We start from the raw sequence: 22,439 nt of genomic DNA, 5'->3' as shown, positions 1-22,439 counted from the left end.
TGTTGGGATGTAAATTTATTCAGAACATTAGATATGGGAAAAATACTATGTTTTTTAAGACTAAAGTTACCCAGAATGACTGAGTAATTTTGTACCAATATTAAAATTGAAATTTTACTCCAAGAGAGCGTCTCTAGTACATATTTCCTCATTGCCAAGCACACCTTAGCAATACGGGTGAAATTTTAGTGTCTGTTGGGATGTAGATTGTGTGTGCAGTACTTTCAAAACGACGGGAAAAAGTGGTGCAAAGTTACCCAGATTGACTTAACTGTTTGTATACGTTAGTTCTCAGTTAAATATGCACTTTAAACTAACAGATTTCATCGCAATTTCCACGTTGGTGCATGTGAATTAGTTCAGTAAAAGAAGAGATCAATTTTCGTGTCAGTGTCACACGTAATTTTGGTTGTTTCATATGGTGCCTGACAATAATTAGCATGTTGTTGTAGATATCCAAATTCACGTTTAAATAAACCCCATTACGTTTATTTCCGACGCCAAAAATGATGTCGCCACTGATAAGTGCATGACATATGTGAATAAAACGGTTCCTTACGCCTGGGAAAAATATTGTTTCGCTTTTAGGTACTTTATATTTACGATATTACGATATTACAGTAGATTTTAGAGTTCATGAGCGTAAAACGAAATTGGTAATTCGTTGCATTAATGTTAATCTAGTTAGTTTTATTATCGTCAAGAATGTAGATACTTCCGAACGAAAACGAGTGCCGCCTTTCTAACTGAAATATCACATACAGTTTCTTGCCTAACTGCAATATGGCGGCGCTAACAGACGATGGCACGCTGTGACAGCCGAAGTTCGCCATCCAGTTAGTATGGATATCACTGGGTCTGATTTAATGTAGGTGGTTTTGATTGAGCTCACATAGGTGGGCCAAACGGTTATTCTGGAGTAACCGTTATCACAGTTCCAGTTATTCTTTGATAACCGTTATTTTTAACGGTTATCAATAACTATCAAGTTATTTTTCACTACCGAATACTCCGACGGGGCTGTACAGTCAAATAAAAACATAGTTGGAATCCATCAGTTTAGTTACCAGTATAAATGCGTGTAGTGCGAAATGGCAGGAATGTCGTACGAATCGTGTCATAATCTTAACTAATTAACTCCAGTTACATTTCAGTTGATGTTAGAACGATTATTAGTGTTTCATATTATATGTATGTAGGTTATCGGTCGCTATTAGAAGTATTATCCTCGTAGCTGCAACAGAAAGTACGAGGAACTTCGCCACAGCACTGTTTGAGTAAAATGCTAACAACATGCGTTTTTAAGTATCGAGTAATATGTAAACTGAATACTGTAGTTTAAATTCGAAGCTTAATTTCTTGTGCTGCTCACTTAATAGAATAAGTGCACAGCCTTGTAATACAACAACAAAAATATACGTAATGTGACAGATTCCTGTTGGGGAAAGTGTGAGTACGCTAATCAAAGTTTTATGTGAGATTTGGAAAACTGCTCGATTTCTCCAGCTACAACATGTGTAGGCCTATAACATATGAAGACATGCAGATCGAAAAGGTTGACACTGTTACATTCCTGGGACTACAACTCGATAATAAATTCAGTTGGGAACGGCATACCACAAATGGAGCAAAAGTTTTTAGCATGTAAAAGTGTGTAATAAAAATCCTTTGTGGTACAAATTAAGAACATCATGTAGGAACCTGTTCGGCGAACTTCGTATTCTAACCACTGCTTCCTAGTGTATTTGTTCCTTAATGAAATTTTGTTGCACGCATTTCCAACCAATAGCTCAATACATAATATCAGTAGTAAAAATAGGAACAGCAATCTACATAAAGACCTAAAATCACTTACCTTGGTCCAAAAAGGGATCCAATATTAAGGAACACGCATTTTCAATAAACTGCCAGCAAGTTAACAACCATTAAAAACTTGGTTTCAGACAAAGTACGGTTTAAATAGAGTTGGAAAAACTTTTGATACAGAAGTGTGCGATTCCACCCATCTGCTTTGACACATGAAGTCATCAATATTGCGGAAATGGCTATTCTAAGTGTCTCTTATAACGTCACTACATACACACGGCAACAAACACGAAGATACATATAAATAAGACAATAACATCTCCCTCCAAAAATACAATCAAAGTAATGGGACAACCACGGGAAGGTGGGGCTTTAGGGTGAGAACGAGCTAAATATAATAGTAAAAAAAACACACCACGATCCCAAAACACAAAATGACGAACAAAAAGAAAAAAAATTACAACATTCCGGTATGCCAACAAAATCTGCAGGGATTGGACACTTCCCTTCAACTATATAGGTCAAACGTAGGTGACGATACTAAAACACTAATACCTACGACTAAAAGTACGAAAATTGGAATCGGACATTTCCCTTGACCTATATAGGTCAACCACAGATGACGATACCAGAACACCAACAACTACAAAATTGGAATTGGTCATTTCCGGTGACCTATAAAGGTCCACCACAACTATTAATGCTAAAAAACCAACACCTACAACTGCGAAAAATAAAACCAAAACCACAACCTCCAAAATCCACAAATCAAACATCCCTACATAAATTAAAAAACATTCAATACTCCATAAATACATAAAACATCACAACTAGAAAAAAAAGAAGGTTGCTTACCACCAGCAAATTACAGTGCTGCAAACTAGATCGACCAGCCCAAACCACCCCCTCCCCCTCCCCCATTCCCCATACACACACACACACACAAACACACACACATTAAACGTCTTACCACACTACTAACAACAAACCAATAACACCTAATGAAAACGCCAAACATATAAAGAAAAAAACTTGGTAATTCATTGAAAAAAATTCAAAATCTTACGTTTGGAATTACAAACACTGTCGCCAAAGACTTCACACATCCAACACCAAGGCTCAAATAAACCCCATATATAGGTGGAATCGGACGTTTCCATTTATCCCTTCTCCTACTCTGTAGATGAATACCTTAACAATGACTTTTAGACCAACTTAAGTAAAAATTCTGCTATATTTCAGTTTTGACAGCACTTCGACCCAACAGTCAAGATCAGGTATTCTGTGTATGACAAATTTATTAAAAGTGCATAACTATGTTTTATTCTGACAGTGTATCAATTCTGTAAATATTAGCAGTTACTGTAATATATTCATATATTTTGACAATCTCCCAACAAATGATGAGGATAATAATTATTACATTCAAATGGTTTATGTTACGCTTTTTGGCATGTTATTTGTCATTCGCAATGGCCAGCGGCTGTTTCCGAAGCAGTAATAAAATATCTGTTCGCTCCAGTAACTATCCTCTATGGAAATATCACCGAGCCAGGAACACAAACACACAGTCATTCCGTTACCAGCTTCCAGGTTACTTGTAGCGGTAGTCCGATAACCGCCAGAGAACGAGAACTGTGAGCCAATCAAGGTAACTGGCAGAGAAAAATACAGATCTCTCACAGTTATTTCCATAGTCACTCGAATTCCTTATGGTAACTCTCTTTGTACTACACGTCCAAGCTAAATTGACATATAAGGCGGTGGCTCAAGGGAACGACCGTACTTGTTAATGCCTATACTGCAGCTCCTATCAGCCACCGGTCTGATATTAACTTCATATAATTGTTTGTGCTAAAGTAACGAAGGCGAACAAAATAGTACACAGTTCTTATCAACAGATGGTGCGCAGTCTCACAGTCATTGCCATGACCTATATAACGGCTTCCAAATGGTCAATCTCCCTCCTTGGTAGCCAGATCTCCGATGACTTGATGCGAAAGCGTAGTACGATATTCAGTCAACACATAGCGCGAGGCACTGTTGGCAGTTATTGAAATATCTGTCAGTATCAGACGAGCAGTTATCGCAGTAACCATTACTTCTCAGTAACCGGTTATTTCTATCAGTTACGTTATTTTATGCCACCTCTAGAGCTCACTGGTATCAACTCGTTGACTGGTATTGACACTGTTATTGACCCTCTGCCGCGCAACGCACTTTGCGTTCAAGAACATCTTTGCAGCTCGTAACCCAATGCTTGTTGACACTTCACAGCTGTACGTCAATCGGTAGTGGGTGTGTTTGTTTGTGTGTATGTATATATACGTACCGGCCAAACCATGTCTGCTATGTTGACGGCGGATTGGTGTCCTTTGGGACGGGATAAATATTACAGGTGTCGTGGTCTGTTTTGTGCAGTTTGCTTCCTTTTTAACAAACGACTATTATTCGTTATGTCCATGTATATTTTATTTTGTTCGCAGAAAATTTGAAATTTATTCAATGGACTGGCATCATGAAATAAATTTAGATAATGTACTGCTGGCAGCTGCGCCGTACGGTGGCCCTGTTGCAGTTGTCAGAGACAGAAAAAAAATTGTCAAAGTACAAGGAAGCACTAAACCTATAATATCAATTTATACTGCTGCTGGAAAACTTATATCTTCAATCATGTGGAACAGTGGCCCCATTGTAGCAATGGGGTGGTCATCAACAGAAGATCTCCTTTGCGTGCAGGATGATGGTTCCGTGCTAAAGTACGATATTTTTGGAACGTATCAACATACCTTCAGCATGGGCCAGGTAAGAGTAACTTTCAGTTTGCAGTATGTGTTCTGCCTGTGTAAAACGTACGATGATAAGAAAGACTGTTGTTGACGTTAGGTACACCTGTGTTTCTGTTAAGTCAACAGCAGCTCACGATACCAAAACATACACAGCGACGACGATGCAATGGAATCGGTAACTTCACCAATGTAGCTCACGATATTACAACACACATAGCTACCAGAACATATTGAAATCATACACTTCCCATTACCAATAAATCTAAAAAAAAACTAACGATACCAAAAAAATTAAATCAAGTATTTCCCCAAAGATATCTAAATCAACCCCAAGAGCCAATACCAAAACATCAACCACCAACCAAACAACACAGAAATACCCCACCAACCATCATAACACACGAAAAATACTACCAAGAATACGACTACATACCCAAAAAAATCAAAGATCCATCAACAAATAAAAACTAAAAAATAAACAAATCCCAATCACAGACAACAACTCAAAAACCAACTGCAACAAAACAGATCCTCCACAACATAATCATAAAACAACCACCACCCCCCCACCCACACACCTCCACAAACATTACCAACAACTCTCCCCCCCCTCCCACTCCCTCGCCGGAGCCACAGTGCCCCCCCCCCCCCCCCCCAATCGCAACATATCCTTAATCAACCCTTCTGCCTATGCATTTTACTAATAGCCCTTTTTTGACTTAACCGCCTCCCATCCCCCCCCCCCCTCCCCCCCAAAAAAAACCCTCTGTCATATATGCACATGCTCCAGTCTCATAATTCTTGAATTCTAAACTATGGTTAACAACTAAATGATCACACCTCCTCTTGCTCCACCCCCTACAAGATGAAAAAGCATTGGAAACTAATGTGCTGCCCTTCTCTATAAACTCCTCAACTAATCCCACCTATTCCCTTTTTGTGCACCCCTCCAAAACCCTAAAAACACACTCTGAAAAATCACCGCCAGATACAACAGCCCCCCACACCCATAAACGAACCGGAAACTTAACCCTCCCATATGTCCTCTTCCTAACTGCAACCCGTCAACCTCCACAACCACCCCAGACCCACCCCACTTACCCCTGCACTTAATATATTCAGAACAAACTTCCCTACGAAACGAAAACCAGTCATAAACCATCGTCTCACTAACACCAGTCTCATGTGCACAATAACTATGGGAGGATTTATATAAAAAATAATACATCTTCAACACTATCTCTCGCATGCCCAACCTAGACCTCTCGAACCAGGTACCATGTCTTATGGAGCACCATAGGTTGTCCCTATGGCACCGCCACATGTAGCAGTCCCTGGTCGGAGAGGCTGGAACTCTGGCCAACCGCATGTTCTGCCGACACAAGCTGCACTTCAGCCAACAGCCCGAATAATTGTAAGAATGTTATCAGGGACATCATATTGTCCCCCATTTCCACCCACAAACGAGAACTATTATATTTATCTGTCATTTCCATACCTAACAAAAGCAGCCACAAATTAAATTAACCGACTCATACAGTGACATACAGCAAACAGCACTGCAATAATGTAGACACAACAAAAACTTAATTCTTAACTCCTTGAAAACAATTTCTGTTGAAGACCAGTTACAAACCACACCTGAGCAAATCAAGCGGCAACACCAAAATGAACCCAATACACAACATAACATGCGAACCATAAACACACCACCGACCGCAACAAAATGACATATACAAACACAACACACTCATAAACTAAACTCCATGCCTTTGTGACATCACACACCACAACACCCTTACGTCATGAGTCAAAGCCGACGGGTGGGATTGGGCACCTCCATTGAACCCACAAGGTGTTATTGGAAGCTATAAAGTGACTTAAAATCAATCATGAAAATGTAAAGTTAAAGTTAATGGCTAATTTTTAACAAGTGTTCTGCTTTAACTTTAAGTATGTATGAGTGTGTTTTTTTCTCCACTCAAGATGGAAAGTGGCACATTGTTCCTTGGGATGAAAAGAGACACATTTAGAATACAATGTTGCAATCATTTGCTGGAAACAAATCATGTGTTAAAAACAGTGGGAAGCTCAGAAATGTAACATTATGGATACCTGCATTGTATCCACAAATAGTCATGGTTTCAAAAGTCTGTGATTAATGTAGGAAGGAAATTAAAAAAGACACAGTGCCTAAATGACATAAATGTTGGACATAATAATTCTCACTCAGAAACATTATTGCACAGTGATACAGAATTTATAACCACTTCACAGTTAGTTCAGTCGTTGAATGTATCTCTTGAACACTTGGGCGAGTCTCCCATTGCTAAGAGAAAAATGAAATACAAGAATTATTTCACATCAAAAGTAAGAAAAATTTCTACAACCATGAAACATAAAATTTGTCCTGCTTTTGCCAAAAGTTTGTCGTCAGAAAGCGATAGTTATTTTGAGAAATGTGGAGTTGTAAAAAATTGAAAAATAAGTCTTCCAGTTGTACGAATTGGATGAAAAGGCTAATGCTTCTAACATGTTTGCCAGATAACTGGAGCATTAGAAAGGTAATGCGTGGCTTTAATGCACTGAACAACATGGCCAGGCAGTCAGAAAGAATTCTTAAAGAAAAAGGCCTTTTTGATGGTCCATATTTAATAAGCTTGCCAATAGAGACAATTGGAATTGTATATTCATTATATAAAGATGATGTCGTTAGTAGGACAGTGCCATTTGTTGAAGACTATGACAGTTACTGGATCAGATGGAAGTAAATCAAAGATTTCAAAGACTTAAATAAGCATACAAAAATTTTAAAGACCAGATTTCCAGCAAAATAGTAGATTTCCACAAATTTGCTGAATTGAGGCCTAAACATTGTATGTAAGCTGGTCAAAGTGGCACAACAAAACCTGAAACTAATGATATAAAATGCTAAATTGAAAGCTGTAACAAAAGGTAAAATCCAAAATTACAAGAAAAGTGTGTTTGAGCCATTGTCTATTGACTGCATTGTGGTGAAATGTGCTTACTGTCCATATGGAACTGAGATGGGTAAAAATTTTGGAAGAATCCTTTGCTGAAAATTCAGTTGAAAAAGTACAATCTCACCATTGGGTTTCAGTTGTCCGCTGTAATCAAGAGACGTTGGAGAAAGATTCGGAAGAATTTATTGATATATTCTGCAGCAAGTTGTCCTCTTTGGTCCATCATGACACAACTGCCATTGCATTTGTTACACACACACACACACACACACACACACACACACACACACACACACACACACTTTTTCAGATGATTCTGCTGCCCAATACAAAACCAAAAAGAACTTCTTAAACGTTTGTTTTCATGAGGAAGATTTTAAAGTGGAAGCAGAGTGGCACTTCTTTTGCCACAGCACATGGCAAAGGGGCTTGTGATAGTGTTGGGGATCTTTAAAGAGACTGCTGGCTGATGCCAATATGCAAAGACCCTATGAAAACCAAATGCAAACCCCTGTGCAACTTTTTGAATGGGCTGTAGAAAATATTACCCATGTTATCATAGCATATTCAGCTCAAGAAGACTGTGTTGAATCAAAATGTTTCTTGAAAAATCACTTTGAACAAGTACCAACTACCAAAGAAACTCATCAATACCATGCATTCATTCTAAAGACTAGATCAAAAACACTGATGAAAAATTTTTCTTTAGATTCAGAAGTTTGCGAAAAGGAAGTGTTGAAATTTCCTGATAAACCAAAATTAGCAGCTCTATCAGGCTCCATCACCAGTGTCTATTAAGCAAACTAGGGGCTCAGATACGTATTACAGAAAAATGAAGTACTTGATGAAGTAAAAACAACTTTTCTTAACCTAGCTGGGCCATATACATCCTTCTCATATCCAAAAAGTGCTGATATTCAATGGGTGTCAGTAATGGTAGTTCTGGCGAAAGTAAATTCCATGACTCCTACTGGAAGAACTTATACTTTACTTAAAAGTGATGTGTACCAAACGAATGAAGCCTTTTAAAACTTAAAATGTTTAACAGAGCCTGTTATTTATTGGTTAGTTTTACTGTGGACTATTTACTTGAATCCTTATCTCAACAGTGTTCATGTTTATTTTCACGAAAATGTCAGTGTTAGTAATGTTGTAATAATTAACATGAGTGTACAGTTGAAAATGGTCTTTTTCTGGGTTGGTTTGACATGGAATGACCCATTACCAGAAAATCACCTCTCTCCTTGTGCTCATAATGTTTCTATCTCACAGTTTCAATCCCTTCACCTTAGTAAGGTAGTGTTGAGGGGGAGAGTTTTTATTTATCGGTGTCAGACTTCCTGCCACTGTAGCACAACAAACTGAAAAAAAAAGTGAGGAACTGTAAAAGAATACGCACCTCACAGAAAGATCACAGCTCTACATTCCCATGTGCCATTAAGGATGTAGTCATGTTGCATATTTCCCTTATAATGTGTATTCTGCTGTAACTTTGGTCTGTTGTTTTGTCTCTCTTGGCAGCCAGAACCATAGAAGCCTTTCTATTCAGTCAGATAAGCCATAAATGCATTGAACTGGAAACAGTGAATTGGCTGAAAGTTTAATGCAGAATAGTTGCAAGATAATTTTTTTGTAATCTGCTAAAATATTTGAGTATTGCAAATATCATTACTATTCTTCTTGCTTGTGTGCATTAGTTAAGAAGCCAAGAGGAAGCAGACATTCTGTGTCTTTTCAGAATCACTTAAATTTCAGACTCAAAAAACTGAAAGTATTATTTAGTTGCCTGCTTTTGTGGGAAAGATGTGGAGAAAATATGGTTCAGATAAATGATAGCAATAAGGTAAAAATTATAATCACGTGCCTTTTCTTAGAACAATAAATAGAAGCAGTTATTTGTGATTTGTGTTGTCCAGCAAGACACTCCTAATTCTTGAATAGCTGTTACAGTTTCAGTGTAGATTTTGAATCCCTTAAATTAAAATCATATTCCGAAGGTATGACTTACTACTTTTACCGACTGAGTGAAATGGTACAGTGGTTAGCTGACTGGACTCGTATTATTGGGAAGGACCACGGGTCACATATGTGTCCAGCCGTCCGGATTATATTTTCTGTGACTTTCCTAAATCACTCCAGGCAAATGTGGGGATAGTTCCTTTGAAAGTATATCCTGAGTTTCTTTTCCATTTTTGAAAAATACTGAGATTGTGCTCCATCTCTAATGACCTCGATGCCGAAAGAACATTAAATCCTAAACTGCCTTCCTTTTTAATTTTACTTTTACACTGATCTTGTCTTAAAATGATGCTGAAATGGGCATTTTAACAGCTTTGTAACATTTAATAGATAATCATCGTCATCAACAAGAACGACAACAACAAAACCAACAACAATGATCATTTGCTGTCCGCTGTTGGGTAAAGTGCATCTCTTTGGCTTAATCATCAGTGGTGTTCCTGCACGATTTCGATGTCGTTTACCAACTTTGCATTAGTTGGTTGTCTTGGCCTTTCAGATCCAGCAAAGAACTTTCTTGATCTCTTTACCAACCATTTGCAAACTACTTTTCCCATCAGCTATCATTTCGTTTTCACTCCAGTCATAATTATATCTTGGTCCCCAGTGTATTCCAAAATCTTCTGCTTTGTTTTCCATTCTCTTGTAGTAGTTTCCAGCATCCATTGCTTACTGTACAGTCATTCATTTTTCAATGGTTTTCATTTTAAATGTCCATGCATCACAGAGTCAGAAATGGTAACATCATCATTTTTGTTGCAGTGAGCCACTTAACAGTGAAACATGCAGTTTAATATGGTTTTTGTGATATAGTGCAACTGAGCATTTCTTTCATACTTGGAGCACTACTAGAGTGGAACCCACCCAGCCATTCCACAATTTTGATACAGATATTTTGCCACTTTCTCAGTCAGCTTCGAACATACATGGGTTATAACAGTATACCCTAATGAAGTGCTGTAGAAAGACAAAAAAAGTAGAAAAACTGGTTAAAAAGATATTCTAGAGCCTTTTTCAAACAATCTTCTTTATTTCATCATTAGTTTCATTTTCAAATGATTGCTTGTGTAGAATAGGTACCTAAGAATTTTGACTGATGTGGTATCAGTATTATTGTCAGTTGATATTGATGTTATTATAAGCCATTTCACACCCACTATAAGATAAAGGCCTCATGTACAGTTTATGATCTCTTTCTAAATGTGTCCATGTTGTTTTCCAAAATTTTGTAGTGTCATCTACTGATCTTTCATTAGAATGTCATTTTCTTTGCTCTTCTGTTTATTGTAAGGGGTGATCAAAAAGTTTCTGTTTTAAGGCCTTGTTGCCCTGTTTATGTAATCTAGTGCAACCCCAATGTTGGTATATAAGCACCAACATGTAGGCAAGGGATTAGTGCGACATTTGTATCTTTCTCACATGTTTGCAGCAAATATGGAAACATCCACTGTGATGATATTATGTAGAGGGCAGCAAGTCTGTCAAAACCACCATTGTGGAATGGTATACCAAAGAGTACCGCTGCTTCATGGTAACACACGTCCCATACCTTTAATGTCATAATGCAGAAGATATGCCAACTCAAGTGGGAGGCACTTGAGCACAGCCCTTTAGTCCTAATTTTTCCCAGTGCAATTATCATGCCTTTGGTTCCTTAAAAAAGGTCTTGAAGACTCAATGATTTCTGTCAGACGAGGACATGCAGCAGGCTGTTACAGATTTCTCCACGGAGCAGGACATTGTGTTTTTCCAAATGGTTTTCTTCAACTTGGTGCATTGATGAGGTGATTTGCCTAAATGTTCATGGCAATTTTGCCTAATTGGCATACCAATTCTGGGCAATGTGGCCTTCAAACCGAAACTTTTTTTATCTCCCCTTATACTTTAGCTGAAATATAAATATAGAAACTGATCAATGGACCCTATGACATAATTATCAGTTTGTGCCATTTTCTTTTTGATCTTTCACTTATACACTTACTTTTAAGAATTTCCTCTTGGTCAGCAGAGAACAGTTTTAATGATATGGACATTCTTTTTCCGGACTCATCTTTCAGTCCTGATAAAGGGTGTTCCTTGCATGGCCTTAGATGGCTTGCTTGAGTTGTTGTGGTCTTCAGTCTGGTTTGATACAGCTCTCCGTGCTAATCTGTCCCTTGCAAACCTCTTTATACATGCCTACATCGATTTGAACCTACTTACAGTAATCAGGCCTTGTTCTCCTCCCTCCCCCCCCCCCCACCCACCCCCGTACACACACACACACACACACACACACACACACACACACACACTCACACTCACACTCACTCTCTCTCTCTCTCTCTCTCTCTCTCTCTATCTCTCTCTCTCTCTCTCTCTCCATTGCCAATACAAAATGTCCTCTCAACCAGTATCCGATTCCTCCTGTTAATCAAGTCCTACTGTAAATTTCTACTACCCATCTAAACTTTGGGATTCTTCAGTAATGCCCCATTTTGTAAGCTTTATTCTCTTCTCATTCACACTGTTTTTCATCTATATTTCACTTTTGTCCAAGGCTATGCTCCAGGCAAATATCTCCAGAAATGACATCTTAACACTTGAACTGAAATTTGATGTTAACAGCCTCGCAGGGTAGCCGAGCGGTCTAAGGCACCTTGTCACAGTTCACGTGGTTTTTTCCCTGTCAGAGGTTCGAGTCCTCCCTCAAGCATGGGTCTGTTGTTGTCCTTAGTGTAAGTTAGATTAAGTAGTGTGTAAGCTTAGGGACTGATGACCTCAGCAGTTTGGTCCCATAAGACCTTACCTCAAATTAAAAAAAAAAAGATTTAACGGTTTTTTTTCTGTTCAGAAATTCTCTTCTTGTTATAGCCAGTCTGTTTTATATCCTCTCTACTTTGGTCATCATCAGTTACTTTTCTGTGCAAAAAGCAAAACTCGCTTACTACTTTTTGCACCTAATTTCTTCACCATTGTCTGATTTAATATGCCTACCTTCCATTACCCTCTATCTACTTTTTGTTGTTGTTCATCACGTAACCACTTTTCAAGACAGTATCCAACAGTGCAACTGCCCTTTCTGTTCTTATGCAGTCCCTCACAGAAGTACAATGTCATCAGCAAACTCCAGGGTGTATGTTTCTTGTCCTTGAACTTCAATTCCCTTATCAAATTTCCTCCTTCATCTGCATCTATATCTACACAGCTACTCTGCAAGCCACCATGTACGGTGCATGGTGGAGGGTACCACATACCTCCCCTGTTCCACTCAGAAGCAGAGCGAGGAAAAAAACAATTGTCTATATACCTCTGCATGAGATCTGATTTCTCATATCTTATATTCTCAGTCCTTAAGCACAAAGTATGTTGGTGGTAGTTCTAGTACCAAGTGCCACGGGTTTTGAATCCACACCAGATGGTATGCACCTCGATTACCACTAGAGGTCTCTACAGCCAAGGCGCCATAAGCCATTTTCCACATTTGGAGTTAGTTGCCATTCATCATACCAACTAGAAACTTTTTCTGCCACAGTCACTGAACTTTGGCACCGCACTGTACACCACAGCATCATCAGTAAACAACAGCAGATTGCTGCCCATCCTGTCTACAAAATGATTTATGTATACAAAGAACAACAGCAGACCTATCACACTTCCCTGGTGCACTCCTGATGGTACCCCTGTCTCTGATGAACACTTGCCACCAAGGACAAGAAACTGGGTTCTATTACTTAAGGAGTCTTCAAGCCACTCACATATCTGTGAACCTACTCCACATGCTCATACCTTCGTTTACAGCCTGGAATGGGGCACCATGTTAAATGCTTTCTGGAAATCCAGAAATATGGAATCTGCCTGTTGCCCTTCATCCATAGTTCACAGTATATCACGTAAAGAGTTTCACATGAGTGATGCTTTCTAAAATCATACTGATGTGTGGACATAAGGTTCTCAGTCTCAAGAAAGTTTATTATATTCAAACTGAGAATATGTTCAAGGATTCTGCAGCAAACAAGTTGGTGACATTGGCCTGTAATTTTGCAGGCCTGTTCCTGTACCTTTCTAGTATACAGGAGTCACCTGTTTATCCGGTCACTTGGAAATTTGTGCTGGGTGAGAGATTAACAGTAAATGCAAGATATGTAAGGGGCCAATGCTGTAGAGTACTCTTTGTAAATCAGAATTGGGATTCCCATCCTGACCTGGTGACTTATAATCTTTCACATCTTTTAGTTGTTTCTCTGCACTAGGGATTCTTATTACTACGTCATCCATATGGGAGTCTGTCTGATGTCAAATGACAGACTGTTTGCACCATTCTCCTGCATGGACGATTTATTTAACATGAAATTTAAAACTTCAGCTTTCATTTTGTTATCTACAACTGCTGCACCAGACTGGTTAACAAGGGATTGAATGGGAGCCTTAGACCCGCTTTGCAATTTTACATATGATCAGAATTTTTTCAGGTTCTGTGCCAGATCTTTTACTAAGGTATGAGAGTGGTAGTTGTATGCTTCACACATAGATCTTTTCACAGATACACGAAGTTGTACTAAAGTTTGCTTGTTGTTATTTGTGTGTTCTCTTTTGAACTACGGGTGCAACAGCATCTTACAAAGTTCGTTATTAAACCATGGTGCGTCTTGTCCATTCTTTATCCACTTACAAGGCACATAACTGTGCAACCACAATTTACAATCTGCTTCAACTTTGCCCATAATTCCTCTGCACCCATCGTATTGGAACTGAGGGATGTCAGCTCACTGTCTAAATGAGATGCCAACAACAGCCTATCTGCTCTATCTAGCAGAAACACTCTACTACCCTTCTTGACTGATTTATTAACTTTCATAACCATAGTTGCTGTAATGACATCATGATTGCTAATCTCTGTTTTTGTACTGATGCTGTCAATAAGGTCCAGCCTATATGTGGCTACAAAGTCTAAGATATTTCCATTGCATGTGGGCAGCTGAGCTAGCTGCTCAAGACAGTTTTCTTAAAACATATTCAACAGTATTTCGCGCAACTGTCTGTCTGCATCCCCTGCAATGAATCCATAGACATCCCAGTCTATGCTTGGTATGTTGAAGTTGCCTCCAACTAGCATTCGACAGTTTGAGTATTTACGCACTACTGACTGTAGACTATATTTGAATGACTCTAGAACTGTCACAGCACAATTGGGTGGTCAGCAAAAATGTCCAACATTTTACTTGGTTTCATGTTATATGTGATCAGGTAAATTCATTGTCACACTCAACTTCGACCTCAAAAGGGACAATATTTTTGTCAGCTGCAATGAACATCCCCTCCTAGGGCCTTTAATTTGTCTTTCTGATATACATTCAATGACCTGCTAAATATCTAAGAGCTTTCCACTTCGGTTTCAGCTAGCTCTTGGTCCCAAGAATAATTTGAGCGTGGGAACTTTCCTGGATGACAGTAAATTTAGGAACTTAATTACAAATACTTGACAGCTTACTGATATAAAATTTTGACACTCAAAGTGTCTTTACTCTGGATGTGGTCTGACTTTCCTTGCTACGTATCAGCTGGCAAGTGTTCATCAGAGCACCTCAAACTACTGTCTAGCCTAAAAAGCCCTCAGGTGCACTCCACAAATACTCTGCTATTCGAGTAGTTGCTTCCATTGTGTAATGCACTTATGACCTGTCAAGGGGAGTCCTACAAATCCTCACACTATAACATAGGTGTAGAAATCTGCAGTCAAGACCGTCACAGAGTTGATGAAGCCTTTGGTTGAGACCGTCGACTTGGCACCAAGCCAAGAGACCTGGATCAACTCAGGGAACAATGCTGCACATTGCGAACTCTGCTTGCACACCATGTACGAGGCCGGCAGTCTTCACCACCTCTGCCAGCTGCTTGTATGAACTAAGGATGGCCTCACAACCCATGCGACAGGCATTGTTGGTGCCGATGTGAGCCACAACTTGCGTAAAACTGCAGCCTGCACACTCGATAGCCACAGGCAAGGACGCTTCCACATCTCAAGTGAGGCCCCCCAGTAGACATACCAAGCACACATTGGCTTTCTCTCTAGCCCTGAATGCTATCTGCCAAGGCGCTCCATTATGCATTATGTGCCTAATGTTGGAGCTCATGTTAACTAGTAAAACCCTCTCCCTGCATGCCAGCTTGGACCATGCTGAAGGAGCGGCCACTTGTCCACTCACAGGGTGAATGAGCCAGTCTCTGCACTGGCCCTACGCCTATAGTGATGTGCACGTGTTACCACCTGCCACTGCCAAGCTCCGAGGCAGCAGCCTGAAGATGACTGACCATAGCCAAGACTAACTGAGGACGTAAACTATAAATCCAAACAGTATTCTAGATATGCAACTTGCTACCTTTCTGATGTGTCACTAATGCATGCTGATGCATTAATGAGCTAAGTAGCTGGCTGTTGAATGAGCAACTATAGTGCTACAGATCGAGTAAATTTACCCTGACAAAAATGCAAGATTGAGCCACTTAAACAGAAAAACACACATGAAATTTAATAAATGGGCTGTGAGGAAAGTGCAGAAGAAGAAAAACACACTGTAAATGTGAATCAGGTGAGAGCTGCTGCTTGACTGACTAGCTTACTAAACGAACAGCCAGCTCTTGTCAAAACAAAACAAATGAGCAACTACTACGCTACAGAATGAATGAATTTATGCTAGGTTTGCTCACTGTATAGATTGAATAACATTGTGCATTTACTATAACCCTTTCCCACTCACTTCTACACTAATGCTTCCCTTTCATGTTCTTTAACTCTATGCCTAATTAAAATGTAAAGTTTATCCTTTTTCTTTTTTAAGGTGATAATATAGTGAACATCTGATACATTACAGAGGGGAGGCAAATAAGGCTACAATTTGTTATACTTTACCTGACTCCTTTCTTATGAAGTGAAATAATTACACCATCAGTCCAGTTTTGAGGAATAGTTGTTCTCTGCAGACATTCCATAGATAATTTTACAAAATCTTTTCATATTACTTATGCTCCAACATCCTGTATTTTCCATAGCATAATTTTGCTTCAACTTGGTGTAGATAACATTCTTCTCTAGGCACCTGTTCTTTCTTCATACCTTCAATTGTGTGTATTCAGTAGGGTATTACTTCTGGAATGTCAGTATTCTCATTATGTATTTCTGATTCATGTCTGACACACACAGACCTTCAATTGTGTGTATTCAGTAGGGTATTACTTCTGGAATGTCAGTATTCTCATTATGTATTTCTGATTCATGTCTGACACTACACAGACATTTAAAGAAATTTCAAATTCTTGTACATGTGTTAATATGCCAGCTGCCTTTTTAGTTTATGAAATGAGTTACCAACCCAACATATGCTTCTGTTCATTTTTTCTTACTATTATTGTTTTCAATTGATTCTCTGGAGAAATTATCATTATTTCTTTTCATATTTATACAAAAGACTAAGAATATTGTTGGTGTACCTGAACATTAACATGTGCAAATAAATTTTGCGAATTATGTGTAGTTAGCCATTAATGACAACTTTACACATTCTAGTTAATTGTTGATGAGGGACCAAGAGTCTGATTGTTTATTTAAAAGCAGATGACACTCTAAAAAGTAAACATATCACAGGACAACTCCCAGTCTCACACATAGGTAGATGAAACTATTCATATTTATTACCAGGACTGTTGATATTTTTAAAAAATATCGGGAATCTGAAATATCGTTATTTAAAAAAAATTTCATTAGCAGCTCTTGACATATTGAAAAATATTATCTGTATATTGACAGAAAAAATATTGACGTACCGGCCTAGAAAAACAGGGTGTATACGACCCGGGAGAAAACCGGGAATTTTTTCATCCGGGAGAAGGGAAAACCCGGGAATTTTTTAGAATTCCGGGAATTTTTTGTTGTTTTAGTTTTCAGTTAAATTTTTGTAATTTTAGCTGGTAAGAACCGATACTCTAACAAAGGATGTTACAGTATCCCACTACTACAGAATGATAATGCAGTACTAAAACTTGAACGAGAGAAAAAACGAAAATAAAACTTAAATTGAAAGGCGCCATATAAAATAACACACTGCACGTACAAGCGTCTGCCTACAGTAAAATGTGCCAAAGGCTTTTGGAAGACTATGCAATGCTTCATAACAACAAATTGCCTCCGATGAGAGTGACGTCACAACTGTTTACATTAGATTCATTGAAGCAATTACGAACGGGGACATGAACACGCGCAGTTGAGTCGCGTATGAATAATACCTTCTCCTGCTTCTGGCTACTGAAGTGTGACTGTTGGCTGTGTAAACAGCAACAATAGCAGCAACCAGCCACACGGGGTACCCGGAAAAATTTTACTGGCGCGCCCAAGCTGCCAGATTCACGCGTGCGTAGCAGGCCCTGATCTGAGGGGGGCAATTCATATTCTTGAGGAAAAAACCTTGGTTCACAAGGCACCTAGCATTCAGCGCACGTCGGGCCATCGATTATTCATATGATTTTGAAACGCACCTCTGCTGGTTTTTGGACATTTTTGAACACAGTCTAAGTTGATTTTTGAATGCGTGCATAGTGTAAGTGGTGTGTCCTCGTCGCATCTAGAAGTTAACTTTCCTGCAGACAAAACGGGACGGCGCTATACGAGCTGAGAAACTAGAACCGGTGAACTTAAACTGCTGCTTGTTTATATGATTCATTCGGTTTTCAAATGTGCATCGTTGTTATAATTACTAGCGAAATCCATAGATTCATACTACCAGAGTGGAAATAAACGACTAACAGGAATAACAGGTAAGAAATATCATGTATTATCTTCACGGTGTATCCAAGAAAGTGAAATTCTAACAGAAAATTATTGGCCAGATCGCTACACTTGACAGGGCCAGTTGTATTCCCGGGCTAACAGCCATTTTAAGTTCCGTTGTGGGAATAGCGCGGAAAACGCATTGTACGAAGACGTAAATGTCGGCCGTAATGACCGAGCGGTTCTAGGCGCTTTAGTCCGGAATAGCACTGCTGCTATGGTCGCAAGTTCGAATCCTGCCTCGGGCATGGATGTGTGCGATGTCCTGAGGTTAGTTAGGTTTAAGTATTTCTAAGTCTAGGGGACTTTTGACCTTAGATGTTAAGTCCCGTAGTGCTTAGAGTCATTTGAACCATTTTTGAAAACGGTGGTTGTGGCAGGGCTAGTAAAGTTAACCAAAGAATAAGTTTTGACAGTGGTTGGATTAGTTACAGAATTAGTGATGACAAGATTGTTTGTTAGGACGAGCAAGGAGGAGAAACGGGGACATCACACAAATTATGGAAGAATTTGACAATTCCAAATTTATACAAAACTTTCATTCTACTACTTTTCGGTCTCGAGCATGAGAAACTGGACTGTATGAATGAATTGATTGTTGTAGGCCAAATAGGTATTTCTATTGGTACTTCGTGAATTATATTGTCATACTATTATAATGATCATTATTGCCAAAACAGTCTCGCTTATTTGGTGTGTGTTACAATTGCTGCAATATTAGAAAGGCCTATTTTGTTTTATCCAGCACACGGTGACAAAACAGACGTAATCAGATCGAGAAACCACACCAGTATTTGGTACTATTTGTATTAATAGCTTTTTCAGCATTAGACGACGTCATTTCGATTTTTCATGTTGACGAACTTTGATGAGGTAATAGTTCTTTCGCAGAAAGGAAAGCACGCCATGTAAAGCTGTAGCAAGATCAGAGAAAAATCGCTAGAACCTAAGGATTGAATAAATGTGCCTTCTCCCTGTCTCTTGTCTTTGCTGGTTTTAGGTACCCTATATTTAATTTTATGTCACTCAGAAGAGCAGTTATTAGCTAATAGGCAATAAAGAGTACTTGTTCTCCCGGTTACAAATAATCCCATCCAGTATTAATAGCGATTTTTTTTAATTTTTAAAAGGGGCAACATGTCAAACCGGCCTACTGGGAGTAGGAGAGGCACTACAGGACATTTTTATTTCCACTATCCTGAAATAGTTTGATGGCATCCATTACAAAATATACACGTCTGAGTTCCACGGAGCGAAATACAGTGATGTGCCGTATAAGAATGTTGTTCGAACAGGTGTGGCACTGCACTTCGGCACACTTAAGACCAAATAACATGTTTTACATTTCCTCGAAGATATATGTTTTATGTATCACAATCTTCATAAAGATGTGCGCTACAAAATGAACTTATTTTTGAAAAGCCGTTTAAAAAAAAAAAATTGACTTTCTCTGATCCACAGAGCAGTCTGAGTTATAGTGGAAGGGGGGGTGGGGGCGTAGTCTCCACGTGACCTTCGTTTACATTTAGTTTTTTTTTTCTGTTTCCTCTTCGTTTACTGCTCTCACGTCAAATGAAAACAAGACGGATTTCTGTGGCTGGGAGCTATCAAGTGAATCAAAATACATTCGCATAATTACGGAAGGCAAAAATATGTTACTAGTTTCAGATTTTAATTTTTTTCCACTTTTCTGTCAGTCAAGCATTAATCGCCTTGCAGAACAATAAAGTTATTTTTTTCAGTTTGCTAAAGAAATTTGGCTTTCATTAAGCTTTCCTGCTGAGGCAGTAAATTTATTTGAAAGGAAGTGTTTAATTCCACACTATTGGCTAGTTTCAACTGTTCGCTGCATTTCAAATGCACGTTTTCATCTTCTAGCACGTATGGCATTATGCCATAATAAAGAACCAAACATAACATAATACAGTACTGGTACTCCAAGAAAATGTATGTGCCGAAAACCACACTGAAAAGCGTAATATCATATCGAGGCCTACGTCATTTGTAATCTGGACATACAAATGGGCGCTATAAGGCGAACTATGCATTTTAGTATGGTTCACGAAATTCTGACGCTCTTGGAGTATCTTCTGATGTCTTGTTTCTTTTAGGACATAATGTAAGAAAGATCTAATGTTTTACACGTACGAACATACGGGCTTCCCACGTCACCGTAGCTGCGCAAGCGCGGTCACGCCTCTTTATCTGGCGCTCCTTGGCAACTGCTGAAATGAATCTAAACAGGTCACGGGAAAATATTGCGAATTGTGGTTCGAAAAGGGTTATTTTCAAAGTAAATTTCCTTTAGCGCAAGATGAACTATGTGCGAGAATGTACGATGAAATTCTTAAATCATAAAGTGTTTTCTCTCATTTAAAAATCAACTCTTTGATGACGAGCCATTTAGAAGTATTTCGAGCCCAGAAGACCAGAGATTTATGTCGGTATTAAAAATGTTACTGGCGTATTTGTGTGATGTATATTAAAGTGTAACATGCGCCAAACAGATCAACATTGTATGTGAAAGCTCAGCTTCTCTTGTAGCTTATTAATCTTCGAGACAAATATTATATGCGAAAGCTTTTCTTTTCTTGTAGCAACACTATATATATAACTTAAACCATTAACTTTTCCTGTTGGTGGAATTATAATGTAGACTTTTGTAATACGAAAATATGCAGCGTACATGTTGCTGCACATCAAAGATCTTTCCAAAACGTGTTTTTCCCCCCTGAGTTTCGTTTTCTAAACTCTACGCTGCTATATAAAACCATATCCATTCAAAGGATTGATAAGTTTTACTGTTTCTACGGAAAGTACACTGTCACTTAACACGGAAAAAGTGTATTTTCACCCGGGAGAAAATGTATTTTTGACCGGGAGATCCGGGAAAGATCCGGGAATTATTTTTCCTTGTCCACGATACAGCCCGAAAAATATTGGCTGCACATTGTAAATGTACTGTTGGTTTTAAAGCTGCACATTTAAGTACTCATTTACTATTAGATATTCTGTACATCAACAAGCTGGCAGCCTACTTCCCCCTTAGAGCGAGAATTAAAGGAAAATAATGCACGTTCATGATTGGTGATAACCACTTTGCTGACATTGGTAACTGCATGTAAGTGCCACAATAAAAGGTGTCTGATGAGACTGTCTTTCAGTTTCGTCACATATCAAATTTGCCCGGAACACTTCATATTGATTTCCCGTTTCTTTTTTTTTTCCCCCCAATGCCAATGACCTAGCACTAGTAGTGTCAAAATTGAATGGTGAAGCTAAACATTGCAGTTTCTGTTGGTAGTGCTGAGCACTGGTTATGTCAGCATTTCCCCTCATGTGTCTCCATCCAATGCAAATACCAATCTTGTCATTTAGATTTTTGTTCATCAAACAACGGAAAATCCAGGATGGACTGTAACAATATTATGAGAAGGAAAGTTGCTGCAGAACCAGATGGAAGGTCTTTACTGCTGCACTGTGATCCAAAAGGAACGACAGGAAATAAGTCAAGTAAGTCATAGCGGAGACGCTGAGTCGCAGATAGGCACAACAAAAGAACTTGACTTTCACAATTAAAGTTTTCGGTGATTGGCCTCCATCAACTACACACACACACACACACACACACACACACACACACACACACACACACACACACACAGACAGACTGCAGTCTCAGGCAAATGAAACCTGAAATCAGTGGTTCCAGTTGGTATATTTTTTCCTTGCTGACCTTTGTGTGCAAAAATTATTCCATCTACCAAGACAACAGTAAATTCCATGGTTATAACACCAGAAACAAAAACAATCTACATTTAGAAATGAAACGTCTCACTCTGGTACAAAAAGGAGTTTACTACTCCAGCATTAAGCTGTTCAATGCTCTACCACTACATATCAAATGTGTTCATACAGAACTGCCAAAATTTAAACAAGTTCTCAAAGATTACCTGACAGAGAAATCTTATTATACTGTGGATGAATACCTGAAAGAAAATGTATACCATCACTAAACTTATTGTGTCTAGAAGTAGTTCA

The 22,439-nt window shown here is 38.8% G+C and overlaps 1 protein-coding gene across 2 annotated transcripts in view; it reads left to right on the top strand.

The window, feature by feature from the left end:
- The first annotated feature begins 4,059 nt into the window (after positions 1-4,059).
- Positions 4,060-22,439, top strand: part of LOC124802912 (vacuolar protein sorting-associated protein 16 homolog) — a 202,616-nt gene continuing 184,236 nt past the window's right edge. For both annotated transcript variants that reach the window (XM_047263982.1, XM_047263981.1), the window contains exons 1-2: positions 4,060-4,204; positions 4,293-4,611. In XM_047263982.1, coding sequence (XP_047119938.1) covers positions 4,149-4,204; positions 4,293-4,611 — 375 coding nt within the window. In that variant the 5' untranslated portion in view covers positions 4,060-4,148. The remainder of the gene's footprint in view (positions 4,205-4,292; positions 4,612-22,439) is intronic.

This window comes from Schistocerca piceifrons, chromosome 6, assembly GCF_021461385.2.
Source record: "Schistocerca piceifrons isolate TAMUIC-IGC-003096 chromosome 6, iqSchPice1.1, whole genome shotgun sequence".
Lineage (NCBI taxonomy): Eukaryota > Metazoa > Arthropoda > Insecta > Orthoptera > Acrididae > Schistocerca > Schistocerca piceifrons.
The sequence above is the reverse complement of the archived record's forward strand: the minus strand, read 5'-3'. Positions and strand labels throughout refer to the sequence as shown.